General features: G+C 38.2%; 1 protein-coding gene across 1 annotated transcript in view; it reads right to left on the bottom strand.

Annotated features, from left to right (window-relative positions):
• Positions 1-23,602, bottom strand: part of Trpc5 (transient receptor potential cation channel subfamily C member 5) — a 139,263-nt gene extending 115,661 nt beyond the window's left edge. Inside the window, exon 1 of the mRNA XM_048336121.1 lies at positions 23,197-23,602. Coding sequence (XP_048192078.1) covers positions 23,197-23,574 — 378 coding nt within the window. The 5' untranslated portion in view covers positions 23,575-23,602. The remainder of the gene's footprint in view (positions 1-23,196) is intronic.
• Positions 23,603-24,452: the final 850 nt, after the last annotated feature.

The following is a 24,452-nucleotide window of genomic DNA, read 5'->3' as shown; positions in this document are numbered from 1 at the left end:
AAATAGATCAGTAGATAATCAGGAGACGGGGAAAAGAGATGCTGTGGTCACTCTATTCTGAAGTGTTCTCTCTCCCACAGTATAATTTAGGCATACCTCCCTTGATGTGGTCATTTACTATACTTACTGTTTGTCCTATAAAATTGGGAAAATGATAGTACCTGGTTAAAATCATGAGGATTGCATGAGATTATATGTATGTTGTTTACACAATAGGGCTTGGCACATACAAATTTCACAAGAAATATAGTCTCTCTCCTCACAGCAAATAATGCTATAAAATATTTCAATAGAACTGCACATTCCTTAGCAAAGAAGTTTTTTGTTTTTAAAAATTATTTTTATCTGGGTGCCAGGGGCTTATGCCTGTATTTCTAGCTACTCATGAGACTGAGATCTGATGATCATGGCTTGAAGATAGCCAGGGCAAGAAAGCTTATGAGACGCTTATGTTCAATTAACCCCTTAAACGCTAGAAGTTGAGCTGAGGTTCAAGTTTGAGAGAGGTAGCACAAAAGCTCAGTGACAGTACCCAGGCCCTGAGTTTAAGCCTCAGGACTGTTACAAACACACAAATTTTTTTTATTTTATTTTTGAATTAGGGATTCACTGTTTTAATTAGTTTTTAAATTTATTTTTATTTTTTTAATCAGTCGTGAGGCTTGAACTCTGGGCCTGGTGCTGTTTCTGAGCCCTTCAGTTGAAGGGTAGCATTCTACCACTTGAGCCACAGCACCACTTCCATTTTATTTATTTTTTTAGAAAGGGCCTAGGCTGGCCTAAAACTTCAAGTCTTCCAGCTTCAAACTTTCCAAGTTCTGGCATTATAGGCTATCACCACCATACCCATCTTATATGTTTTCTTCCTGTTCTTCACTATATCATGTACGATACTGACATATTGAAAACCCTAAAAGTAAACCTATAAAAACTTTTATCTTTTGTGTACTTTTTCCCTTATTAGCAATAGTAGAAATTGGACTCAGGGCCTAGTCCATAGTAGATGAATACTGCACAATTTGAAAGCCCCCAGTCCTTTTTTAAAAATAGTCTCATGCTTTTGCCTAGGCCAGATTTGGATTGTCACCTTTCTAGCTTTACTTTCCAAGTTGCTGGGATTACAGGAATGAACCAATCTCCTGGGCTTCTCTTCAATGTACATTTTAGTTATTTCTCTAACAATACAAGTTAACCCAGTGCTTCATTCACCTTCTGTTTGTAATCTCAGGGATGTTACTTACACAAGTTGACTCTGTGAACTTAATCAGTATTGCCTTCTATGGGATGTTCTTATAATTTAGATTACTTTTGCACAAATTAGGTTAACTAAATTTCAATTTTTTAATCCTCAACCTGTGGGTCTTTGTAAGTGACAAAACCTTCAAAATCCTATCTGAAAGAATAATTAAAACAGAAGAGGATGGGAGGTAGCCCATACCTCTCCCTGAGTTCAAACCCCAAGACTGAAAAAAGAAAGTTGGCAAGGAATTTAGATAATGCCAAAAAGAAAACTGGAAGTACTTTATAGAATTTTTTCTGTCTTATCCATGCCTTTGATTGCTTTTTAGTTCATAGCTCCATATATTATAATGTAAATATTTCTCATCTGATGCCTTACAATTTATTATTCCCTGTTGATAATTGATTACTTTGCATCCATCTGTAATTTATGTCAGCGTACCTGGTGGCCTTGAGTGAAGACGTTTTCTGTAAAAGAACAGTGAGTGAGTATTTTAAGCTTTGAAGAACTGTGTCATTATATCCGGTAAATGGCCCTAGACAGTCAAAAATGGCCAGGAATGGCTATATTTCAATAAAAAATATATTTACAAAACCAGGTGACAGCCCAGAATTTGGCTGTCTCACAACCCACAATTTGCAGATCCCTGGTTACTGATTCTGTAAATAAATTAAATGAAATATTTGACATGTTCTCACTTTAAATTTTAATGAAGATTAAAAATTATTCTGTGACTGCCATTTAGTATTCATATTGAGGTCAGGTAGAAAATTCAATTTCATTGTTTCTCATTAAATTTAGCCTTCTTCTTGAACTCTAAAATCATGCTGAATGATCTTTTGATTCCTCTCAAACATTTTGTTTTATAAAAAGAAATAAGAAGGTGGTAGGAATAGGATAAAGAAATCAAAAGTTAATAAATTAGATTTCATTCATACCATCTACAAGTGTGTTTCTAAAGAAAATTGGTACCTCAATCACCTTGATTGAATTTTCAAATTTGCAATGATGTAGGCTAAGGAAATGACCAGTAAAGTAGTTTCATTGTCTGCCTTTCCCCAAGGCTTCATATTCAGGTCCTAATGAGCTTGTTCTGGGATTTGCCTTATGGTTCCTTGATGAAATACTAGTATTATATTCCAGGATCCTTCTAGATTAATGAGCAGGGGATAGAAGTGTAATGTCCTTACAGTGCAAGGAACAGAGTGAGAGAAATCACCTTCCTTATATTTTTTGCCTAAACTTTATCACCAGAGGAAATCAGAGGGGATAGATCATGCTCCATTCTTCCCTCTCCAAGGACTGCCTATACATGGTTATTGTCTACAAGTGGCTCAAGTCATACATTTCCATTAACCTCATCACTGGAAACTATCTGTGAATTGAACAGTTTTTACCTTATTGTTACTAGACATACACAGGCACCCTTAGTGGAGTTTATCACAGTTTTCTGAAATTAAACCTCCACTTGTAATTAATGAGGACCCTTACCAGGAGCCACTTCATCTGTGCCCACAATACCATGTGTTTATAGTCTCAGCCTCGCTGGTTGGCACTTCGTCACGCAGCTAGCCTGACAGTATCATGTTGGAAATGAATGTTCTGTCTTACGCCTGGATTTAGTGAAATTGCAATCTCCCTCCTTTTCCACCTACTGAGTCCCTTCCTCCCCATTGCAACATGCCAGATAAAATCAGTGTTCAAACATTTTTTAGCAGTCCAAAAAATGATTGGACATGAAATTTCAGTTCTCTGTATTATACAGAAATGGAGAACACAGGCATTCAATCATGGCATATTGCCATGTTCCTGTTCTGCCTAACTATAAGGTTACTTAACTGGTAGTGGTGATGCATGAGCTACATTGGCACGAGATGAAAAAGAATATGCTTCTTAGACTCTAGTAAAAAGAAAACTGTGAGATTGTGAATTAGCTGGATTATGTCAACTGGTTTCAAAGCTAATGTTTATAATAATTTAGGCTAATAATAGATTACACATCCAAAATGGACAAAACTTATTTGCATTACTCAGATTCTTGTTGTCACAAAAATATCCAAGATAGTTTATAAATAGTTTTATGTGGCTTAGAGGTTCAAACATAAGATAAAGTAGCCTATTGGTTTGGCCTCTGGGGTGTCAAAATTCCTTCTGAGGCCATGGCCAAAGATCTAAGCATCTGCCACTAGAGTACACCTCCTAAATATTCACAGCTACCTTAGGGGCCAATCTGTTAACATAGGAAGTGTGTGTGTGTGTGTGTGTGTGTGTGTGTGTGTGTGTGCGTGTATGCGCCTGCATGCTGGTGCTTGAACTCACAGCCTGGGCACAGTTCCTGAGGGTTTTTTTTTTTTTTTGCTCAGGCTAGCACTCTACCACTTGAGCTATACCTTCTGCATTTGTTGGATGGTGAACCGGAGATAAGAATCTTACAGGATTTCCCGGGCCAGGCTGGCTTCAAAGGAGGATCCTCACATCTCAGGTTTCTGAGTAGCTAGGATAATAGGCATGCACCACCAGGAACTTTTGAAGAGCACTTTTAAAGTTAATAGGAATAATGTCACAAAATCCACTTAATTTTTTAAGACACATAGAAATCAATAACGAATATAACAAATAAATAGCAGAAATAAATCTAGTACTCATGGTTACTGCTTTTTGAACACTTTCTGTATGCTAGGCACCATGTTGGAATGTCCCATTTAGTCTTCACTGTAGCTCTATTTTGTAGGCATAATAGTTATCCTTATTTCACACCAGCAAAAACTCAGCCAGGGAAGCTAAATGCTTTGTACAAGGTTACAGATCTAGGAACTACAGAAGTCAGAATTTGAACCTAGAAAATTTAACCCTGAAGTCTCTATTGTTATTTATCATAGGATTCCATCTTCAAACCTGAAAAAAATCAGCAATATGATTAACATCCATATACAAATCTTAAAACCTTAATATTGAATGTACCAATATGTATTATGGAATGAATTGGTTTTGAATGTCAACATTTTCAACTAACCTTCTACCACATGCATAGATACAGCTTTTAAAACATTGTTAAAAATTCCATAGCCTTCGGCTGGGAATATGGCTTAGTGGTAGAGTGCTTGCCTAGAATGCATGAAGCCCTGGGTTCAATACCTTAGCACCACATAAACAGAAAAAGCTGGAAGTAGCACTGTGGCACAAGAAATAGAGTGCTAGCCTTGAGCACAAAGAAGCTCAGGAACAGTGCCCAGGCCCTGAGTTCCAAGCCCCAGTACTGGAAAAAAAATTTCCACAGTCCACAACACCATTGTTTATTTCACATCAAATGGTAATTCTTAGGTTTTCAAAGGTAAGTCCTAATCTAAAAGAAAAAATATATATGCTGACTACATGGGTTGTGAAGATTTACAGCTTCAGGGTTCTTGTGGGAGGAAACTCAAAGACAATATTCCTAAATATCAATAGTCGCAAAGAACAAAGGGTTAAATGAATTCTGAAAAGTAAGGTGTGCCCTGGGATGGATATTAGAAATGAAGGAAAGACAAAATATGCCAAGGGAGGAAGAGGGGTAGACTGTGGGGTTACAGTTCTCTGTTGAGGGAATTTTATGCATAGTTAAGATATCACCTGATTGAGTATTTTGAAAAGATATGTTTTTTTTTTATCAAGATAGGGAAACTGTGAGAAGTGCTGTTCTGATCAATGTGTCTCAAGAATTGTGTGGAGGATTGGAACCTTAATCTAACAGTGTGAGGACGTAAGTTCAACTTTCAGGTAGGCCTTCGGCTGAGCTTAATATAAATAGATTTTGAGGAAAGCCCATAGTTCTTGGTTCAATTTTTATAGGTCACTATGTGAGTTTTAAACACAATTTCTCTTACAGATTGCTTTACTGGAAAGAAGATAGCCACATTCTGATGTAGTTTTCCATGACATTGCTCATCAAATTACTATGATGGGTTTGAGTCATATCATAAAGGTTTCTGGACAGAGCTGAGAAGCCAGGATGATGGGAGGACACAATAATTAGGTTGTCATCAACTGTATGATAGAATTCAATATAAATAATCTTTATCCTTTCATAATTTTTTAGTTGGCACTCAATCTTGATAGGAATGCATTTGCCAGCAAAATGAAACAGAAAAAAAACAAAAAGAGGAACTTGTGCAAGCAGATGGATTATGAAGATCTATTTTGATTTAAGCAATTTATAGCCATATAGTAGAAAGTAGATAGTCATCATCAGGTATTCCAGTTTAGGCCTAGAAGAGTTTGGATAATTAAAAAATTAGCTTATTTGGTCCTCAGGAAGTAAACAGAAAATTATAAAAGGATAGTTCTCATGATTGTCCTCAAAGGCAGGGAATAATGAAAAAGAACTAAAGTTGATTTGGATAAGCTACTGCTAGAGCATATAAGATAGAAAATTCTATGCTAGAAAGGCAAAAAGGAAGATACAGCATGCCACACATACATCTAAATCCTAACATGGAAAACCACTGTCAGTTATTTTTTTATTTTTTTATTTTTTTTGTGCTACTGAGATCCAACTCAGGACTTCTAGCTTGCTATGCAGGAACTCTATCGCTTGAGATACACCTTAATCTCTCGCTTTTTGTTTGTTTTTCAGATAGGGTCTGTGCTTTTGCCTTAGCTGATTTCATTCAGTGATCCTCCTATTTCTGCCTCCTAAGTGGCTGAAATTACAGGTATGTACCACCAAGCCTGGCTTGTTTATGAGATAGGATCTCGTGCTTTTTGCTTGGGCTGGACTCAAGCTGTGATCCTCCTATCTTGTATACCTGGGTAGCTGAGGTTGTAGATGTATGATACCATGTCTATTCTGATACTTACTATTAAAACTCCACAATAATCTCCTTTGACTCCACATCCAACTTTCCCTCCTGGACTAGCTTCGAACCATGACTTTCAGATTTTAGCCTTCTGAGTAGCTAAGATTACAGGAGTGAGCCACCAGTACCCGGGGCTTCATTTCATTTTTTGAAAATGCTCTTTAACCCTAGCACACAGCCATACGGAGGATTTTCTGAATCTTTGTGCTGTTTCCCTTTTAATTGTAAGTTCTATTTTAAGGCATCTCTTTGCTCTCTCATTTCATTGTAAGCAGTTAAAAGTAGTCGTGTCTCTGCCTGAGTGCTTTGCTACGTAGAAATTTCTTGTACCAGATTTCTCTAGTTTACTGATTTTAAATTCAACATTCCAAGTCTGAGCCAGTGGGCACAAATCTACCAACTTCTTTGCAATTGTATAATCAATATGATCTTTCTACACTTCCTACTATCTTGTTTCTCAGACTCCTGAGACCATGTCATAATGGTCCTTATTTGGACAGCCAAATTTCTATCAGCATTCTGGTCATAACCATTTGAGCGATCCATTAAGAAGCTAGAGTTTTCCTCGTCTTCTTGAATTCTTCTGAACCTTCTCCAGTAATACCTTTAATGCTACATGCATAGTAACACAGGCTTTTCAAGGTTGGTCCTCCAAAATTTTCCAGCCATTTCCACATACTTAATTCTAAAGTCATGTCCCCATTTTCAGATGTTAGTTTTGTTAGCAACAACCTCACTTTTGTGTACCAATTTTTTAACTAGGTCCATTTTCTGCTGCTATAAATAAATGCTAGGTCAATAGGCTAGATCAAAACAGAGAAGCTTAAAAAATAATTTCATGGTTCTAGAGATTGAAAAGACCAAGATCTCAGGGTTAGCATCATGACATAGAAAGGGAATGATTTGGTGAGAAGGAAGTCAGGGTGATAAAAGGAAGACCGACAGCTTACTTTTTATAATAAAACCACGTCCATAATAATCCATTAATCCATATGGTAAATAATCTTCTTATGAGGACAGGGCTGTCATGATCCATCATCTCCCAAAGTTCCTACATTTCAAATGCTCTTAACCTATGACTTTTGAGGATTCAGTATCCAAGACATGAAATTTGGAGACTAAAACTGTAGCACCAAGTCTTCCTAGGTGGCAGGTTTAGTAGGTCTCCAAACTGGAGACTGCTGGATTGCCAGAAGTTTATAGCCTCTGAAGTAGAGTATGAAACAAAGGCTTGATCACATGTCAATAAGGCAGGAGTTCAGGTGTAGGTACCAAAATACTAGCTTCAGAAGGGAGTAGAACCTTGTTCAACTTGATGATGATACTGAGATACTGGCCTCTACTTCTAAGTGTCTCATGACTAGGAACTGCATTAGACACAAGTCCTTGACAAGGAGAGTCATCTCACAGGAATGAGATAATGAGTTCCTCACTGAGGATTAGATATCTTCATCTGTAAAAGTTGAGGCTGGAGTAGACTGAAGGGCTACCATGATAACTGTGCAGCTTAGGTTTCAACTATTTTCTATTAGGCTGTGATGGGCCCATGTGGTCTATACACCAGATGCTAATAGAGCTGATGTATTAAGTACTGGAACATCAAATGGATTAAGAGGAGTTATACCAGTGGGTGGTAAACACCTGTCATCAGCCATACTGAAAAAGAAGCAGTGGGCATATATCTAATAGCAAAGCCACCATTAGGGCCCTTGATTATTATTGTAATGTAAACTCCTGGAGTTATGGATGTTCTAGGCAAACATGAGACAAACTTGCTATGACTACAACCAATGTCAAGATACACTGTTAATTGTTGATGCTGCTAGGGGTACCCTGTGACAATTTTGTATTAAAGATCTTTCTGCTGGAGCTCCCCATCTGAGTTTTATGAGGTGTTTCTCTCAGAGACATCCATCTACTCCTCACTCTGTATCAGGACTTGACTAGAGTTGGGAAGACTTTGAAAAAGAAGCCTGAGCCTGAACAATGTGAGCAAACTTTTAGCATAGACATCTAAGATGGACATATTTCAAGAATAATTTCCCTCTCTACCAGAAAATCAATATACAGAATTCCCTGGTGGCTATTATAGCATACAACATGTGAAGAAGTTGTGGTTTCTGCTGGGCACTGGTGGCTCACACCTATTATCCTATCTACTGAGGAGGATATGATATGAAGATTGTGGTTCAAAGCCAGCCCAGGCAGGAAAGTTTGTGAGATTCTTATCTCCAGTTGACCATCCAAAAAGCTGGAAGGGGTGGTATGATGTAAGTGGTAGGACACTAGCTTTGAGTCAAAAGCTCAGGGACAATACCTGGGCCCTGACTTCAAGCCCCAGGACAGACACATGAGCACACCATACCACACACATACACACACACACACACACACAGACACACACACACACACACACATGAAGTTGAGTTCTCAATACACAGCGATCCTGATATAACAGAGATAATTAAAGTCTTACAACTTTTGGTTGATGTAAGAATTTGCCTAGGTCATCTTGTGATTAAACCTATGGCTATTATGTTGCCATCATTCAATTGCAGGCAAGCTCTTTTCAAACAGTCTTTGACAAGAAAAGTTTTTCAAACAGTCCTTAATGTATTGCATTTAGTCATTAGTTTTTCTTCTATCACATTTTGAAAGGGGAAATCTCAAGAAAAATGTTCCTTTTTCATAGTATAAACCCTACACTTGAAGCTGAATGTTTATAGCACCATTTCAAGCAGGATGCCTTTTGTTTTTGTTAACATACCAAGGGTTGATGGAAAGGTAAAGGTTGGTTGCCTTGTTTAGACATATGGAATAGGGTAAAGAGAAGTCTTTTATTTTCTTTTATGCTCTCAAGCAGAGGGTATGGGATGCTGGCACTCAGGGAAAGGCAAGAAGGGTACTAATCAGTACTGAATTAGGAAAAGATCAAATGCTGTATCCTTATTTCCTTGAAGTCAAAAGTTCCTCAAATTTGAAACAACATGGAAAAGCAAAAACATTTTAAATATAGTGATGATTTTTCAATCACTTTTAAAGCATTTGCCTCGGTGAAAGACAGATGTGATTTGATATCTTACACAATCAATAAATCTTTCACTCTGCAGCAACTTTCCTGGAGTTCAAGGCCAGAAAATGTTGGCCTTGAAATATATGAGGTTTCCAAGTTAAATTTATGCAATTTTCTCTTTCATTTGTAATTAATAAGGGGTAAAAACCTTGTGATGATGGATAAAAAGTTGTAAGTGGGGAAGTGAATAGAGTATTCAGCTCCTGGAATACTCCATAGACATAGGGATTGTCTTAACTTCATCTATAGTCACAGTTTCAAGCTAGACATTGCTTATTCCAGATATACATTTGAGAATTCTGTACAAATGATAGTTGGATATGATTGCTTTGAGGTTTCTTTCATACCCTGCCAAGGTTTTGATCCATCAAGTTATCATAACAGTATTTAACTCTTTCACAGGCTAGAGGTGAATATATTAAATGAGTTATAGTGACAGAAGAATGACATTGTATTTCATTTAATCCTAATGATTCTATGATTAAATTGATCACCAGCAAACAGATATATCCCAGAGCCCCAGAGGTTTTTATGCTAAGAAATGTGTCAAGACATCATTGCCTGTGGGATTTTAGTGAAGTCCTCTGTTTTTTCTTTTAACATGTATTTACTGGGGATTTGTATTCTTACCTCTTTCCTAAGTATCAGGTACAGCACCCATTTAATAAAGACATAAAATACTTTTAGAGTATTTTGAAACATTACACCCTTGTGAAATTGTTAATTGTTAGCATTTCACGTTTTTTGTGCCTGTCCTGGGGCTTGCACATGGGGTCTGGGTGCTGCTCTTGAGTGTTTTTTCTCAAGGTTAGTGCTCTGCCATGTGAGCCACAGCTCCACTCACAGATTTTGATGTTAATTGGAAATAAGTGCCTCGCAGACTTTCCTGCTTGGGATGGTTTCATTCCATAACACTAAGATCTTAGCCTACTGAGTAGATAGGATTATAGCCATGAACCACTGGTGCCCTGCCCTTTCATTTTGATGATAGCTCAGTAATTTGTCTCCATCCAGTGAACAGTTGAAAGATAAGCAACAAGACAAATCTACTCCCATACTTGGTTTATTATATTGAGTACCATAGTTTATACACCCACTGTAAAACTGTAGACTTAGCATAGATGTGGAAGATGAGATAGTCCAATCTCTTCATACATGGCAACCCTTTTGCTAACACTCTGCCCATTGTCTAGTCTGCCTCTATTTTAACATGCTTTGAGGTGATATCCCATTCTATTTCTCTCTAGTGATGAGAGTATTGAAATTTCACCAATTCTCTGCTTACCTTTAGTGAGAAGAGGGGCCCCATTGTTAATTTTAATGGCTTTGTAAACCTGGCTTTTATATAATAAAGCCATTTAACTCAGTCCAGAAAACGAATAATGCTTTCCTACCTTGTAGTTCATCCCCATTTGGTACAAGGTAGCTCTGTGCCTATCTCCTCAATCTACTGGATATTGTTCTCAAGAGTATTTCAAGGTGGTTAAGAAGAGAGAACTCAGGATTAGGTGTGCTAATTCTGTTTTCTTCTTATTATTGGACTTCTAGGTTGTGTTTTTCAGTCTTGACCCTGCTAGTTAAATTATTTAGTTTATTAACTCCAGCTTAGGAATGGTCAGTGAAGGTTAGCCTTGCACATTTAAACACCTTCCCTGAAACAAGCTCTATGTCATTTTCTCCCAAGTAGATTCCAGGATGCAGAGAACATGCACTCCCTATTCTGATCAGACAAGCTATTGCCCAGAATAGCTTAGCACTGACAGTAGAATATGCAAAACCTACCTTGTCTCATTTCCTGCTTTACAAATGGAGATCAGCTAATTTAGAAATTTTGGCAGTCTCAGATTAAAATGATAAAAGGTTTTTAATGCTAAAAGCCAAAAATGTGGTTCCCAACAGGAAAAGCAGAAGTTAATAACACAAGGTCAAGCCCAGGCTCACTGCTATATGCTCTCTGATTAGGCTCAGGGGAAGGCTAATTTGTTAGTAACAGCTCTGAATTATGATAATATTGGATAACATGAATGAGTGGTTCTCATTCCATTCCAGGGACTGTAGACTACACACCAAATGAACTTGTTTTTTATATCTAAGTATTTCGTTGCTATTCTGACAGACTATAATAATAAGGAAACAAAGATATGGTCACCTCAGTTCATTCAATGAGTTTCAAACCACATGTTTCTGGAATCTGGCTATATGACAAGAGACTTGCTTTATGACATTGAGTTTTTTTAAGGATACTGCAGAGATCAGTAGTTTTGCCTCAAATTTCAGTTATAATAGATATCAGCATCCAAAAGGAACACTGTATTGATTTAAAATTTTTTAGCTTTAGGATGTCTTTCCTTTCTACTAAGAGCTAAAATTTGGGAGATTGCTTAGCCTAAAAGGGGAAGGATTTATGTTCTAGGAAATCAAGGAAAATGTTTTCACCTGTTATTTTTATTTTCTCAACAACTTCATTGCAATCAAATCAGAAAAAAGAATGGATGGATCTCTATTTTTTTGGGGGGGTGTCAGTTGTGGGGCTTGAACTCTGGGACTGGGTGCTGTTCCCAAGTTCTTCAGTTCAAGGCTAACGCTCTACCACTCCTGAATCTTATTTCTTTCACTGTCCTCTTATTATAACTAACTTTTATGCTAACGACCAACCTCTCTTCTTGTTTCTTCTTTCTACCTCACTTGGGACTGAGCTATTGTCTTGCCTTCTCATACTCTTTTGTGCCTCCCGCTCAATAAACTGTCACTTTAATAAGAATATAGGCATTCTTTCCATTGAATTATGATGCTTAAACACTAAACTTCAAACTTGAAAATAAAAGAAAAATTTGATATGAATAGTCTTTTATGACAGAGAGATGCTTAGATATTTTTAAGTATCATTTAACAATCTTGTTGCAGGAAGACTAAAGGACCTATCATACAATTATAGTATTGTTCTTTGCTCTAGACATGAAAGTCTGGGTAAATCATTGTTCTCTAATAGATCAAAGTGAACAATATAAAAGTAATCAATGGATTGTTAATGATCTTAGTATACAAAGACTTTAGATGAAGTCAGTAAGAAAATAGTATATAATCCTAATAAAATATGGTAAATCACATTTATAGTGAAAATCTAAATTTGAAAACAATGAGATAGAATTTCTTGCCTGTTGGATTATCAAAAACATTTGGTGTTTGGCATTTTTAAAATCTATGATTGCAAACATAAGAAACAGGTACTTTCATATACTGCTGGCAGGAGAGCAATTTGTCAACTTACAGCTAAGTTTAAAAAATGGATTATACCCTATCCTTATTAGTAGGAATTGATCTTACATATAATAATCACACAGGTGTTGAAAAAATATGCATGTAAGATATTATTCACCACAGATTTGTTTAGAAAAGAACAGCAACAAAACAACCAATGAATTTTGAGACAATATAAATGCTCCTTTAATAAAGGATTAGTTAAATAAATATGGCACATTTGTATAATACATTATTGTCAAAACAATGTAGAATTTGTAAACATTCCCACAGTGTAAGAGAGATACTATTAAAGAAAAACAACATGTCCTGAATTATTTGTTAAAAAATGAATCTGAGGACTATGTGTTCTACTTTCAGAACCATAGGGGAAAAAGATCTAGTATGAGGTGGGCATGGTGGTACACACCTGAAATTTCAGCATTTTGGAAGCTAAGGGAAAAAATATCACAAGTTTAAGAGTAGCGCATACTTATAATTCAGCACTTAGGGAGTTGAAACAGAAGAATCATGAGTTCAAGGGAATCTTGGTCTATATAGACAGACCTTGTGTCAACAAAATAAAACACGCAAAAGTAGTTTGAGTTTGTGTGTTATTCTCTTTGAGATACAATTTTTTTTTTGCCATTCCTGGCACTTGAACTCAGGGCCTGAGTACTGTCCTTGGCTTCTTTTTGCTCAAGGCTAGTACTCTACCACTTGAATCACAGCACCACTTCTGGCTTTTTCTTTATATGTGATGCTGAGGAATCGAACCCAGGGCTTCATGTATGCAAGGGAAGCACTCTACTAGTAGGCTATAGTCCCAGCCCCGTGTTACTCTCTTTGAATACACATAGGAAACATCAGGGAGTGCCTACATAGGTTTGTCAGAGCTACAACCTTAAGAAAATTAGTACTGAGAAGGGGAAATGGGTATTTTTGCTTATAGGTTTTTGTATTATTTCAAATCTATGTGTGTATGTGTGTGTGCATGTATCTACATGCGTGTGTGCATGCCAGTCCGGGGCTTGAACTCAGGGCCTAGGCACTGTCCCTGAGCTTTATGCTTAAGGTTAGTGCTCTCTACCACTTGACTTCAGCTCCACTTTAGGTGTATATTTGGTCGCTAATTGGAAATAAGTCTCACACAGTCATTCTACCTTAGGCTGGTAGCTAGGATTATGGGTATGTTCTACCAGCACCTATCTTATTTCAATTCTTATATTTCACATATATTATTTGTAAAACAAAACTGCTAAAACAAACCAAGGGATGTATAGTGGTGGCGACCTAGCCCCCTTAAAATTGAATAAGTCCATGTTGTTTATTGGAAGTTAACAACTTAGAGAGTAGAGGGAAGAGTTGCTTAAGTAAATATGAGACTTCTTCACTTTGCTTGTGTAGGCAAAGCCCAGATTGTCCCAAGGGCTGCCTTTCTGAGAAGATATTGAAACCCTTCCCCACATAGAAAGGTGAGGAGATACTGTATCCTGGTAAATCTGAGGATAAAACCTCTTTGATGGCAAAAGGATGCATTGCAATGTTTCTGCTAATAATTTTCATCAACAACATTCTACCCCCAATTCTGAGATGCACAATGGAGCTGATGGTAGGTGCACACAACAAATAACTACAGGCTGCCCTAGAAGAATAGAGAGGGATTTAGAAATTCTGCTTTATTACAGGTCCTCACTCTATTTTCTTGGGGTATAACAATCTCAGAAGTAATCTTACATGGGTGTCAGCATCCTTTTTCATCTTTAATTTGAGGGTTCTTACAGTGTCTTTCTTTTCCTTTTAATCTGGCTGACAGCCTTCCTTCAGTATTGGATAGGCAACAACAATATTTTCTCAGAATAAGGCAGAACACTCAGCCCTCTTTCATTCAAGCTCCTCCTAATAATGTACTGTTCCCTCCTCTTCACTGAGAATTTCCATGAGCGGATTTCTTAGAACAGAGAATACTTTGTGGATTGGGGTCAGTTAATCCTACCAGAGGCAACAAAATGTTTGGTTTTATCAGAAAGTCCATGAGAAAAAAAAATAGTGATGCCAAAAAAAGAAAAAGACTAAGAGATAGTGAACAAAGAGGAGGTTTGTGATAAAATGGATCACAGACAAAACAAAGAAGCAACAGAAACATTTTGGAGGTGATGGATGTGTTTATGATTTTGATTGTAGTGCATGGATGTATGCATATGTCCAAATGCATCAAACTACTTATAAGCATAGGCTTTGTGCATATAATTTTACCTTAACAGGATGGTAAAACATGGGATAAAAACATTGGACATGTTCTTATGGAACCTGACGGGTGAAGGAATTTCATCTGGAGATGAGGATAGATGAAGGAGGAGAGTGTTGGAGGCAAATATGGCCAATTCCTCACAAATATTTGCTAGAGACTGGTCCTTCCAGTCAGGCCCCAGATGATTAGTGATTTTGCCTTCTACCTTTCATTTTACTCCAGCTGTATTTTTCCTGACTGCCAAAAGGCCACTGAATCTGCTGGGATGTGGTGCTTGTTTAACTAAAGAGCTGCTCAATAGTTGGCTCTAGTTTTCTCCTTCTTGTAGATTTCCACTGATCTCAGCAAAGTGCTGTCTGTTAAACACCAGCAGTCTTCGTTGATCACACTTAAGGGCCCAGATGGCCTATGTTCAGTGGAGGGTACATCAGCTTCAAGCTTTGCTTTCATCACCAGCCCTTCCTTCACTGTGGTACCCACAGTGAACGAACTACTTTCTTTTCCATGCTCCCCATCATTTCTCATTTACTTCCTTTAGACCATTATATTCTTTCTGTGTTTCCAATGCAAAGCCCATTTCTTTTCTGAAATGGCCTTCTATATTGTCCACATCACATTTTGGAAGATATAGCACACTTTTTTTTGCACTATCATGTTTGTTGTTAGCATATGGGAAGGAAGAATCATTGGGTCATGTTTAATGTGTTAGGAGAGTTGGAGGGGTAGCAAAAGGACTCTCAGTTTTGTACTTTTTCCACACTAAAACTGGAATTATTTACAGTGACCAGAGCCATAAACTGGAATAAAAGGAATTAGAGTAACATGTTGTATGGCCAGTGGTAAAAAGAGGTAAAATTGCTATGAGATACCTGTATAGATGAAGTGAAAGAACAGAGAAATGGTATGAAACAGATGAGACATACTTACCCAGGAACAAAGAGAAGAGACAACTTCCTTGCTGGATATGTGCATATGGCACAGGGAAGAAAACCCTAAGTTGCTTGCTGGAAGTCTTAAAGTGAGAGGTTTGTGGCTAAAATCTCAAAGAACTTTCATCTCTTAAGTCTTTTTGTCCCTGGGCTACTTAATAAGGGTGGTATGGTTGGACAATGTATGCATATCTGTTCTTCCCAAGAAAGAGACTATAAATTCTTGCAAGTCCCTAGCTATATGTTTCAATTAGTTTTTGCTGGAATATGTGCTTAGTAGTCAAAAATATTTTAGAAGTTGAATTTAACTGAATAGAATTAATCATCTGCTAAAACTCCGTCATCAGTGAGTTATTTTATATAGACATTACTTGTAGCTGTTTGTTTGGTAGATAGCACCACATCTAACAAACTCCTCAAAGAAAGTATAGATATAGAAAAAATGCTTGGGGATAAACATTTTAGTTCTGGCTCAGCTGAGTGACCTTGGACATGCCACTTTAAACCAAATAATCTCTGCATTGTACTGTTGAATTCTGTGTGCTAAGTAGATTATTTTTACTGAAAATAAGCATAGATGCATTTAAGGTGGCAGCTCAGCTTACTAGTTTGGCCAGTATTATGCCATTATTTTGCCCACTTAAATTTGAACTGGCCGATTTATTTTTCTTGACTTGATTGACATAGTTCATGTCTTTGGCTTAGGCCTTTGAGTTTGGAATGGGAAGAAATGCAAATAACAGAATTAAAGCTGTTACTCAGATTATTAAGAGTGCCTTCCTCACCCCCACTCTAACATTGGAAAATTTACAGAACACAGAGTTAAGAGTAATATCAATGCTAATATTCTGGGTATCATAGATTGAAGACCATGTGTCACACATTATGTCAAGTGTTAAAAACAAGTCTAATTTAGACAAGCATTGCACCATTGAGATATACTGCATCTCAAAACCAATTCTCATTTAAATCTCACACACAACTTACAACGTAGGTAATATCATTCACTCCATTGTATAAAGAAATTGATTTTTAGGCAGGGCAAATGATTTCCCAAGATCACCTCGTATGAATTCTTAACCACTCTGTGTTAGAGTAAACACAACACATTTTGAATAAATAAATGTATTATCTAGCAGATGATATCAGAATGACTTCAAGTAGAAAGATGAGTAGTAGCAGTAGCTGCCATGTCCTGAGTACTTTGTATGTACCATGGATTTTTCTAGTTAATATCTGCACATGATTTCATTCTGCTCTTACCTTAATTCTGTGAAATTGACTCCATTATTGTTCCTAGTCACGAATGAAGAAACAAGTCTATCAAAATTAAGTGACATGTCCAAGAAAACACATCTAATAAATGGATGAGTCCAGAGCCATTGATCTTTCTACCAGAACAGTCTGCCTACAAATAGGAGGGGGCTCTTGTAATCTTTCTTATGCTGTCGTCTCTCATAGTGAGTGGTCAAGTCTTATATGATAGGTTCTATAGATCCCCTTGTTTGTGCTCCAGTAACCTTTGTATAGATTCTAAATGTTCCCCTCCATATGGTAAAACCCTATCCTGAGGTCACAAAGCAGACAGGCTCAAGAGTAAATGCAGTGTCCTTGTAGAATTTTTATAATCTCAACACAAACACTTATCAGTGGTGTTGAGATATAATCTTGCTAACTCATTTGTGAGACCAATTTTAATTGAATGCCATCTGCCACAGACAAATGAGTAATTATGGCACAGTCCAGAAGGGTAGGCCATGGGGAGAAGATTGGCTTAGCCTCTTTCTGGCTGGCTGCATTAATGCAAGTAACTAGGATAGAAAATTACTTGGAAGGCCTATAGACGCAATGGCCAGAAGCTCTACCTCCTTGTTCAGATTCTTAGATTTTAATGAAAAAGGAAGAGTGATTTTGTGATCATGTGGCCTCCTTAACAGCAGAAAGGAGACAGACCCGTTCCCAACTGGACCACTCAAGAAGAAAACTATAGATCTGGCAGCTTGCTCTCCAGCCTTCCCACAGACTTTACTGGCTGACTGTGAGCTCCACTTGACAATATGACAGGCCAAGTCAAACTGAAGTATAAAGTTGTAAGTAATGATCCTTAATTGCCAACACTAAACGCTTTCCCCCAAAAGTTGGATCTATCTTAATTTAAATTTCTTCCTCAGAGTAGGCCTTTGAGTTAGGCATTGCTATCTAACAATGGTTAAGATTTAGAAATTTTTAGCTTCATTGTAAACATGATGAAATTGAACTAGAAAAAGATTGTGTGACTCATCCAAGGTCACCCTGCTAGCTACATGCTGACTAGGGCCGTGAACTGTAAATGAGAGTCTGTTCTCTGTCTTCTAGGTTGATATTTTTCAGACTGTGCTCACTATTCCAGGGCCAAGAGATAGAGGAATGCATGCATGTGTGCATGCGCGTGTATGTGCATGTGTGCACATGTGCATGTGTGCATTTGTGTGACCAAGTAGGGTGCTCTTGTGCTCTCTCTCTCTCACTCTCTCTCTCTTTCTCTTTCTTTCTTTGTTTTTGTACCTTACTGGGTTTTGCTCAAGGCTTGTGCTCTGCTACATGAGCCAAACCTCCAATGACTGATACTTCTTTGTACAAAAAAGAATGAGACTTGGATGTAGACACAGAAGAGAATGTTGTATGACAATAGATACATAGAGTGAAGTGATAACGCTAAAGCCAAGTGATGCCAGGGATCACAAGCAACCATCAGATGCTAGTAGAGAACCATGAAAATGTCTCCCTCTAGAGGAAATCAGCCCAACTAACACCTTCATTCCAGATTTCTGGCTCCTGTCCTGGAAGCTAATCCATTTGCATTATTTTAAGTCACTCAGCTTATTGTAACTTGTCATGACAGCCCCAGCAAACAAACACAGAGGGGTACATTGACCTCTTATCTAGTAGAGGTGGAGACTGGCTTGTTAAACTGATGGTTTCAGGTCTAAACCTCAGTATTCTGATTCTGTAGTATATATCAAGACTTCAGAACTTGCTCTGTGACATGTTTCCCAAATGCACAATAATTGTTGAGCTGGCTTATAACACACAGAGGGATGAGTCTCCTCTCAGACTGTAAATAAACTTTCTTTTCCTCTTCATGATGCTCCTCTAATGGTCCCTAAAGCTAGTGGCCTCAAAGCAGCAAAATGAGATATGCTGGCATCATATTTTCTGTTGTCTAGAAATTTTGAATTCTGAGACCATATTTTAGTGTTTACCTAAGAATTCACAAAGCCTCTAGTTTGCTAGAATATACCAATAAAGAAAGAGGCCATAATTGATAGGGAATGGGCCAAGAGGATCAGAGGACTACATAGATACATAAACATGTTTGGTATGGAAAATTCTGCCGGATAGTATATCACCATCTTCACTGTAACATGAGGTCTCTATCGAAAATTGAAGTCTCCAGATGAGAGCTGATACTTGAAGAAGGCCATGTTAGCCATTTATGCTCAGCCTTTGATCTTCATCTGAGAGTAGTTATAATAGGCCAGAGGAGGGGTGAGGACAGAAAGGGAATGGAAGAAGGAAGAAGCAAAAGGGTCATGCTTCCCACCTGGAGATCAAGTCTTTACCCAGTAATGTCAAGGACATCATGAGTTTATCTTCTCAAGATTGATGGAGATCAGCTCTGCCTAATCTCCTAGAGAGATAAGGAGAGCTGTGTGAAAAAAGGACAGTTGTTTGGATTGTCTGTGTGGAAGGAATGACTTGTCTAGCTGAACTCAAGCTCCTTTAGGAGGCCTGTGTTTGCTCATATCCCTGATTGCTCCCAGGTAAACAAATCTTTTCTCTCCCAGAAAGACAGAGCTTCAACAGGCAGGTGGTTGTTATAGTTACTGACATATGACTTATCACAGTGAATTATCATAGGACTGGAAGAAAATAAAATTTAGCAGAAGCTGTTGGTTGTGGGTGGGGGAGAGAGAAGAACTAGAGGACAAAGCTGCTAAAGAGACTGAGAATAATGAACTTGTATGGTGTGACATCTAAACATGGACAAAGGATGTGTCTCTAGGTGTCCTGGTGAGAGAGAGCTTGATCCATGTAGCTTTACCTTGGTTCCACAGGTGCTGAATTTCCAGCACAGTGGCTCATTCCTATGAGATAAATTCTGCCTTGCCAAAGAATAGACATGCTTTAGATTGTACCTCCACGTAAGTTTATCTGGTAGGCGGTTGGTTGTGAGGAATTCAGGGCCTGGCCACTTTCCCTGAGCTTTTTTCATTTTGAGCCACAGGGTCACTTCCAGTTTTCTGGTGGTTAATTGGAGATTAGTCTCATGGCTTTTCCTGTCTGGGCTGATCCTCAGAACTCAGCTTCCTGAGTAGTTAGGATTATAGGTGTGAGTTACTGCCTCCTGGCTTTACCTAGTGCCTTTCATACTGACTGTCAGAGCCTCAATGTTTGCTATAGCACTGGTAAAAGATGGGGAAAATATGACCTATCAAACAAGGAGTTGGCCTCCATTCAAAACTAGAACTAACATCAGTAGGTGCTTTTTTCTTCCTCAAAACAGTTATGAAGCTAAATATAACTGAATATGAAAGTCCTCAGTGTCTTGTTTAATACCAGGTTACATGTTTTCCTGGGATATCTACTGAACGCTTTCATATCTTTCAGCAAGCATTTATCAATTACTAGGAAGTTGATTAGGTACTGATAGAGTAAGTATAGAAATAGTTGAGCATCAAATTTAAATCTCACATTCAAGAACAGGTCCAATTATAGCCACTAAACCTTTTTTAAAAGAAAAGCTAACCAACAGTACAAAGTGGTATATGATTGGTGTCAAAAGAAGGAAGAGCCAATGGGCTGTAAGATCTTGGAGATGGGCAGTCATCCTAGAGCACAGGAGCTGGGAAAGTCTTGCTGTACAAACAGTAAATAGCCCCAGCACACAGCAGTGACTATGGGACACAGAGAAACTCAGTTTTTTTTTTTTTTTTGCCAGTCCTGGGCCTTGGACTCAGGGCCTGAGCACTGTCCCTGGCTTCTTTTTGCTCAAGGCTAGCACTCTGCCACTTGAGCCACAGCGCCACTTCTGGCCGTTTTCTGTATATGTGGTGCTGGGGAATCGAACCTAGAGCCTCGTGTATCCGAGGCAGGCACTCTTGCCACTAGGCCATATCCCCAGCCCCGAGAAACTCAGTTTTGATGGAAATGATGAGATGGTCTCAGTAGGAAACATACTCACCCTTCATACTTTTCTATTTATCTAAACCCTTCATACTTGTTCTTTACAGAGAACATATCCATATTCCATTCACTTGCCCTGTCTCAGAATATCTATGTCAAGACTCCTAAGTTTACATCAGACTTCCAGGAAAGCAGTGTGGTCTAGTGGTTTTGAGGGGATTTAGGAACTTGGCTGCCTGCAATTGAATCTTGGTTCTGACACTTAATGTGATCTTGCACAGTGGACCTAATTTTCCTGTGACCCAAGTTTTCTTACAGGTAAAAAGCAATTGATATTGACACTACAGAGCTGCTTGGAATATTAAATGAGGTAAGCTATGTTAAGATGCTTGATTCTGGTTACATATTAATCATTCATTAAATAAATATTTATTGAATGCCTCAGATGTTCCAGACTCTCTTCCAGTTATGTATAGCAGTGAATAAGAGGCAAAATCCTTACGTTTTGGGGAACTAGGTTAAGGGCTTTGGGGGAAGGAGGAAGTTAGGCTCTTCACTCAAGAAACTTTTAGTGTCTCATCTACTTGGACAATTCTAATTGTTAGTCTTTGAATTATCATAGTTCACTCTCATTTTTGGGTTTATTTGGTGGAAGCAATAAAGCTATAGACTTACTTTAAACCCAGCTTTATATATACCCCATAAGATTTGATGTTGAAGGTTTTCATTACAATTGTTTACAGAGTGAAGTCAGTCCATGTGACACTTTGGCCTTCTCTGTATGTAGTTGATTCCATTTCCATTTTCTCCACAATGTTATGATACAAGCAAGGAGGCCCTCATCAGAGGCTGAACAGACAGACCATTTAATGTTGGATTTACAGCTTTCAAAATTGTGGACAAAAATCAATCTATTTTCCTTATACTTAGTCTTGGGTATTTTGTCATAACAATAGAGAACAAACTACTAGAAGGAGACATGGTAGTTACTGAAAGATTGAGCAGGAAGGGCAGAATTATTCTGTTATTTTAAGAGGAATAAGCTAACTTCATTGTTCATGTCTCCTTCCTTGAGATAAGGAAAAGGTAGGGAGATCACTGAGAAGATTTTTATATTTATCTAGGACAGTTGTTCTCAAATCTAAGCATGCATGAAAATCCCTGGAGGGCTTGCTAAGGTACAACTTGTTGGGTTCCACCCTACAGATTGTGATTTGGAGATTGTGGTGGAGACATAACTACTTGAATTTTTACCACGTTCCCAGGTATGGATGATATTGATGGTTTAAGGATCACACTTTACTTTTATTTATTTATTCATGTATTCATTCATTCATTCATTTATTGCTACTATAAGGTTTGAACTCAAGGCCTCTGCAAGTACTTTACCACTTGATCCGTGCCCTTAGCCTTTAGACTACACTTTGAGAACCACCCATCTAGCAGAGATCATGAGAACATAGTCATAGTGGTGGGAGCTAGGCTAGAGAAGAGTATGTAAAAGATATTGGGAGCTAGGTGTGTGAGGCTCATATCTGTAATCTTAGCTACTCAGAAAGGAGGATCATTCTTTAGTTAGCGTGAACAGAAAAGTCTGCAAAGGTCCATCTTTAGTTAACCAGTAAAATGCTAAACTGGAGGATTGTTTCAAGTGGTAGAGCATCAGTTCTAGAGTGTGAGGTCCTGAATTCAAGCTCCGGTCCCAAAACACACACACACACACACACACACACACACACACACACACACACAGAGAGAGAGAGAGAGAAGAGAGAGAGAGAGAGAGAGAGAGAGAGAGAGAGAGAGAGAGAGAGAGAGAGAGAGAGAGAGAGAGAGAGAGAGAGTTAGAGCAACTGGAACGGAAAGCTCCTTCACAGGACTTTGGACATGAAGGCAAGTTAGAGGAAGGACTCCAAGCCGGCTAGAGTGTCATATTAAGTGTTCTAGAGGATAAGAGTTACAGAAACAAAACTTCAAACATCTAGGTGTGAGATGTAATCACATAATAAGTGCTGGAAAAGATGTGAAACATGATTTCCTTTTGTATTTCCCATCCGAGCCTGTGGCATTCCACTGTCTGTATGCAGAAGAGAGGAGAAAGCCCAGGTCAATGTTTCTTCCCTTGTCTATACTATACCTTCTGTGTAAAAGAAAAAAATATAGAAGCTGGGGTTAAGGAAAGTAGAAAATTTTTGTTGTATATTCAAGAAAGAATATTCTATCTATACCTTTGATTGTTACGTATTGAATGGACATGAGCAAGTATCAAAAAGGAAAAGGTAAATGAGTGAAAATGAGCCTGAGCCATACAGGCAGGCTCCACAATACTACCTGAGATTGTTCATACAATTCTTCACCTAGGGCCTCTCAACTACAAACTTCCTAACGTTGCCTAGTTTTAAGACTTTGGACTCAGGTGTCCTGACATTCCTGGTTATTTACCAGCCGATAGGGAATTCTTTTACCTGCTTCTCTCCACTGGGCTTTCTGTAGCTGAGCAGAAGCTCCACAGCCCCCACCACTTCCTTGCGGATGGCATAGAGTAATGCATCGCCCACATACACGCTGTGGTTCAGCAGTAGCTCCATGATCTCCAAGTTCTCGTTCTCAATTGCAATAAGCAGGGCACTTCTACCCAGAGGATCCATGCAGTTGATGTTGACATTGTAGTAGATCTCCGCCTCCTGCAGCGCCTGCTTCACAGTGGCATAGTCTCCCTTCTCTACAGCATTGAGGAAGGCCTTCTCCTCTGCTGAGAGCTCCGTCTCAGCTCTCACGATTTGCAGGGGGATGCGATCTCTATATGGTGAGTAATTGACTTTCTTGTAGTACAGCTGGGCCATGGCTTATAGCAATTTAAGGCTAAGTGAGGAGAGAGAAGAAAAAGAATACTCTTCGTTACCCCAAAGTCTCAAATGGCCAGTTATACAGGGCAGTCTCATTAAGTGGTCGGAAAATTCCGAAGTATTTAAATGGCACCATCATTTTTGTTTTCCCAAAGGATATAGCAGAGAAAGCTCAGGCTTTTTACCACTTACCAGCTGTGTGACATTAGATAAGTTACTCAAACTCTCTGTGCTTCATTTACCATGGTTTTCCATGATAAAAATATTACTAGCAATTATTATTTGGTGCCAGGTCCTGTGCTACAGAAAAATTTCCACCTCAAAAAGTTTTAGTAACAGTGAAAGGGCATATACATTATGACGGCAAATTGCACAAGGAGACCCATATAGAACATCAAAGAAGTTAAATCCTTTCTTCTGAAGCTTGAAAATACTCAATGAGATACTTTTGATCAGTAATGTAGAGTTAATGCTTACTCATCTTTGGCCAGCTTCCTGTTAAACGCTTGGTCTGTGCTAAGATTAAAAATTACATTTGCTGTCATTCATAGATACACATTCTAGACATACTGTTTTAGTGCTACATACAGCTCTGCTTCTTGTTGTTGATTTAAATAGGCCAAAGCCACCTGCAAAACATAAGCAGGCACTCCCTCAGCCCACCCATGGGTTTTTTTTTCCTGCCATTGCTCCTAACAGATCTGAGTATCTGTTTGATTAAATTCCACATAGGGAATGGTCTGTTTTATTTGTGCCAGATCTAAAGCTAGATTACACTTAATAGAATTGATTTTAAAGTTAAAAACCTATTTACTGTGCTCCTATAATGTGTTTAAACTTTCTCTGGGAGCCCAAGATGAAAAGATAAGTCTTTT

Source organism: Perognathus longimembris, chromosome 28 (genome assembly GCF_023159225.1).
Source record: "Perognathus longimembris pacificus isolate PPM17 chromosome 28, ASM2315922v1, whole genome shotgun sequence".
NCBI classification, from domain to species: Eukaryota; Metazoa; Chordata; class Mammalia; order Rodentia; family Heteromyidae; genus Perognathus; species Perognathus longimembris.
The sequence above is the reverse complement of the archived record's forward strand: the minus strand, read 5'-3'. Positions and strand labels throughout refer to the sequence as shown.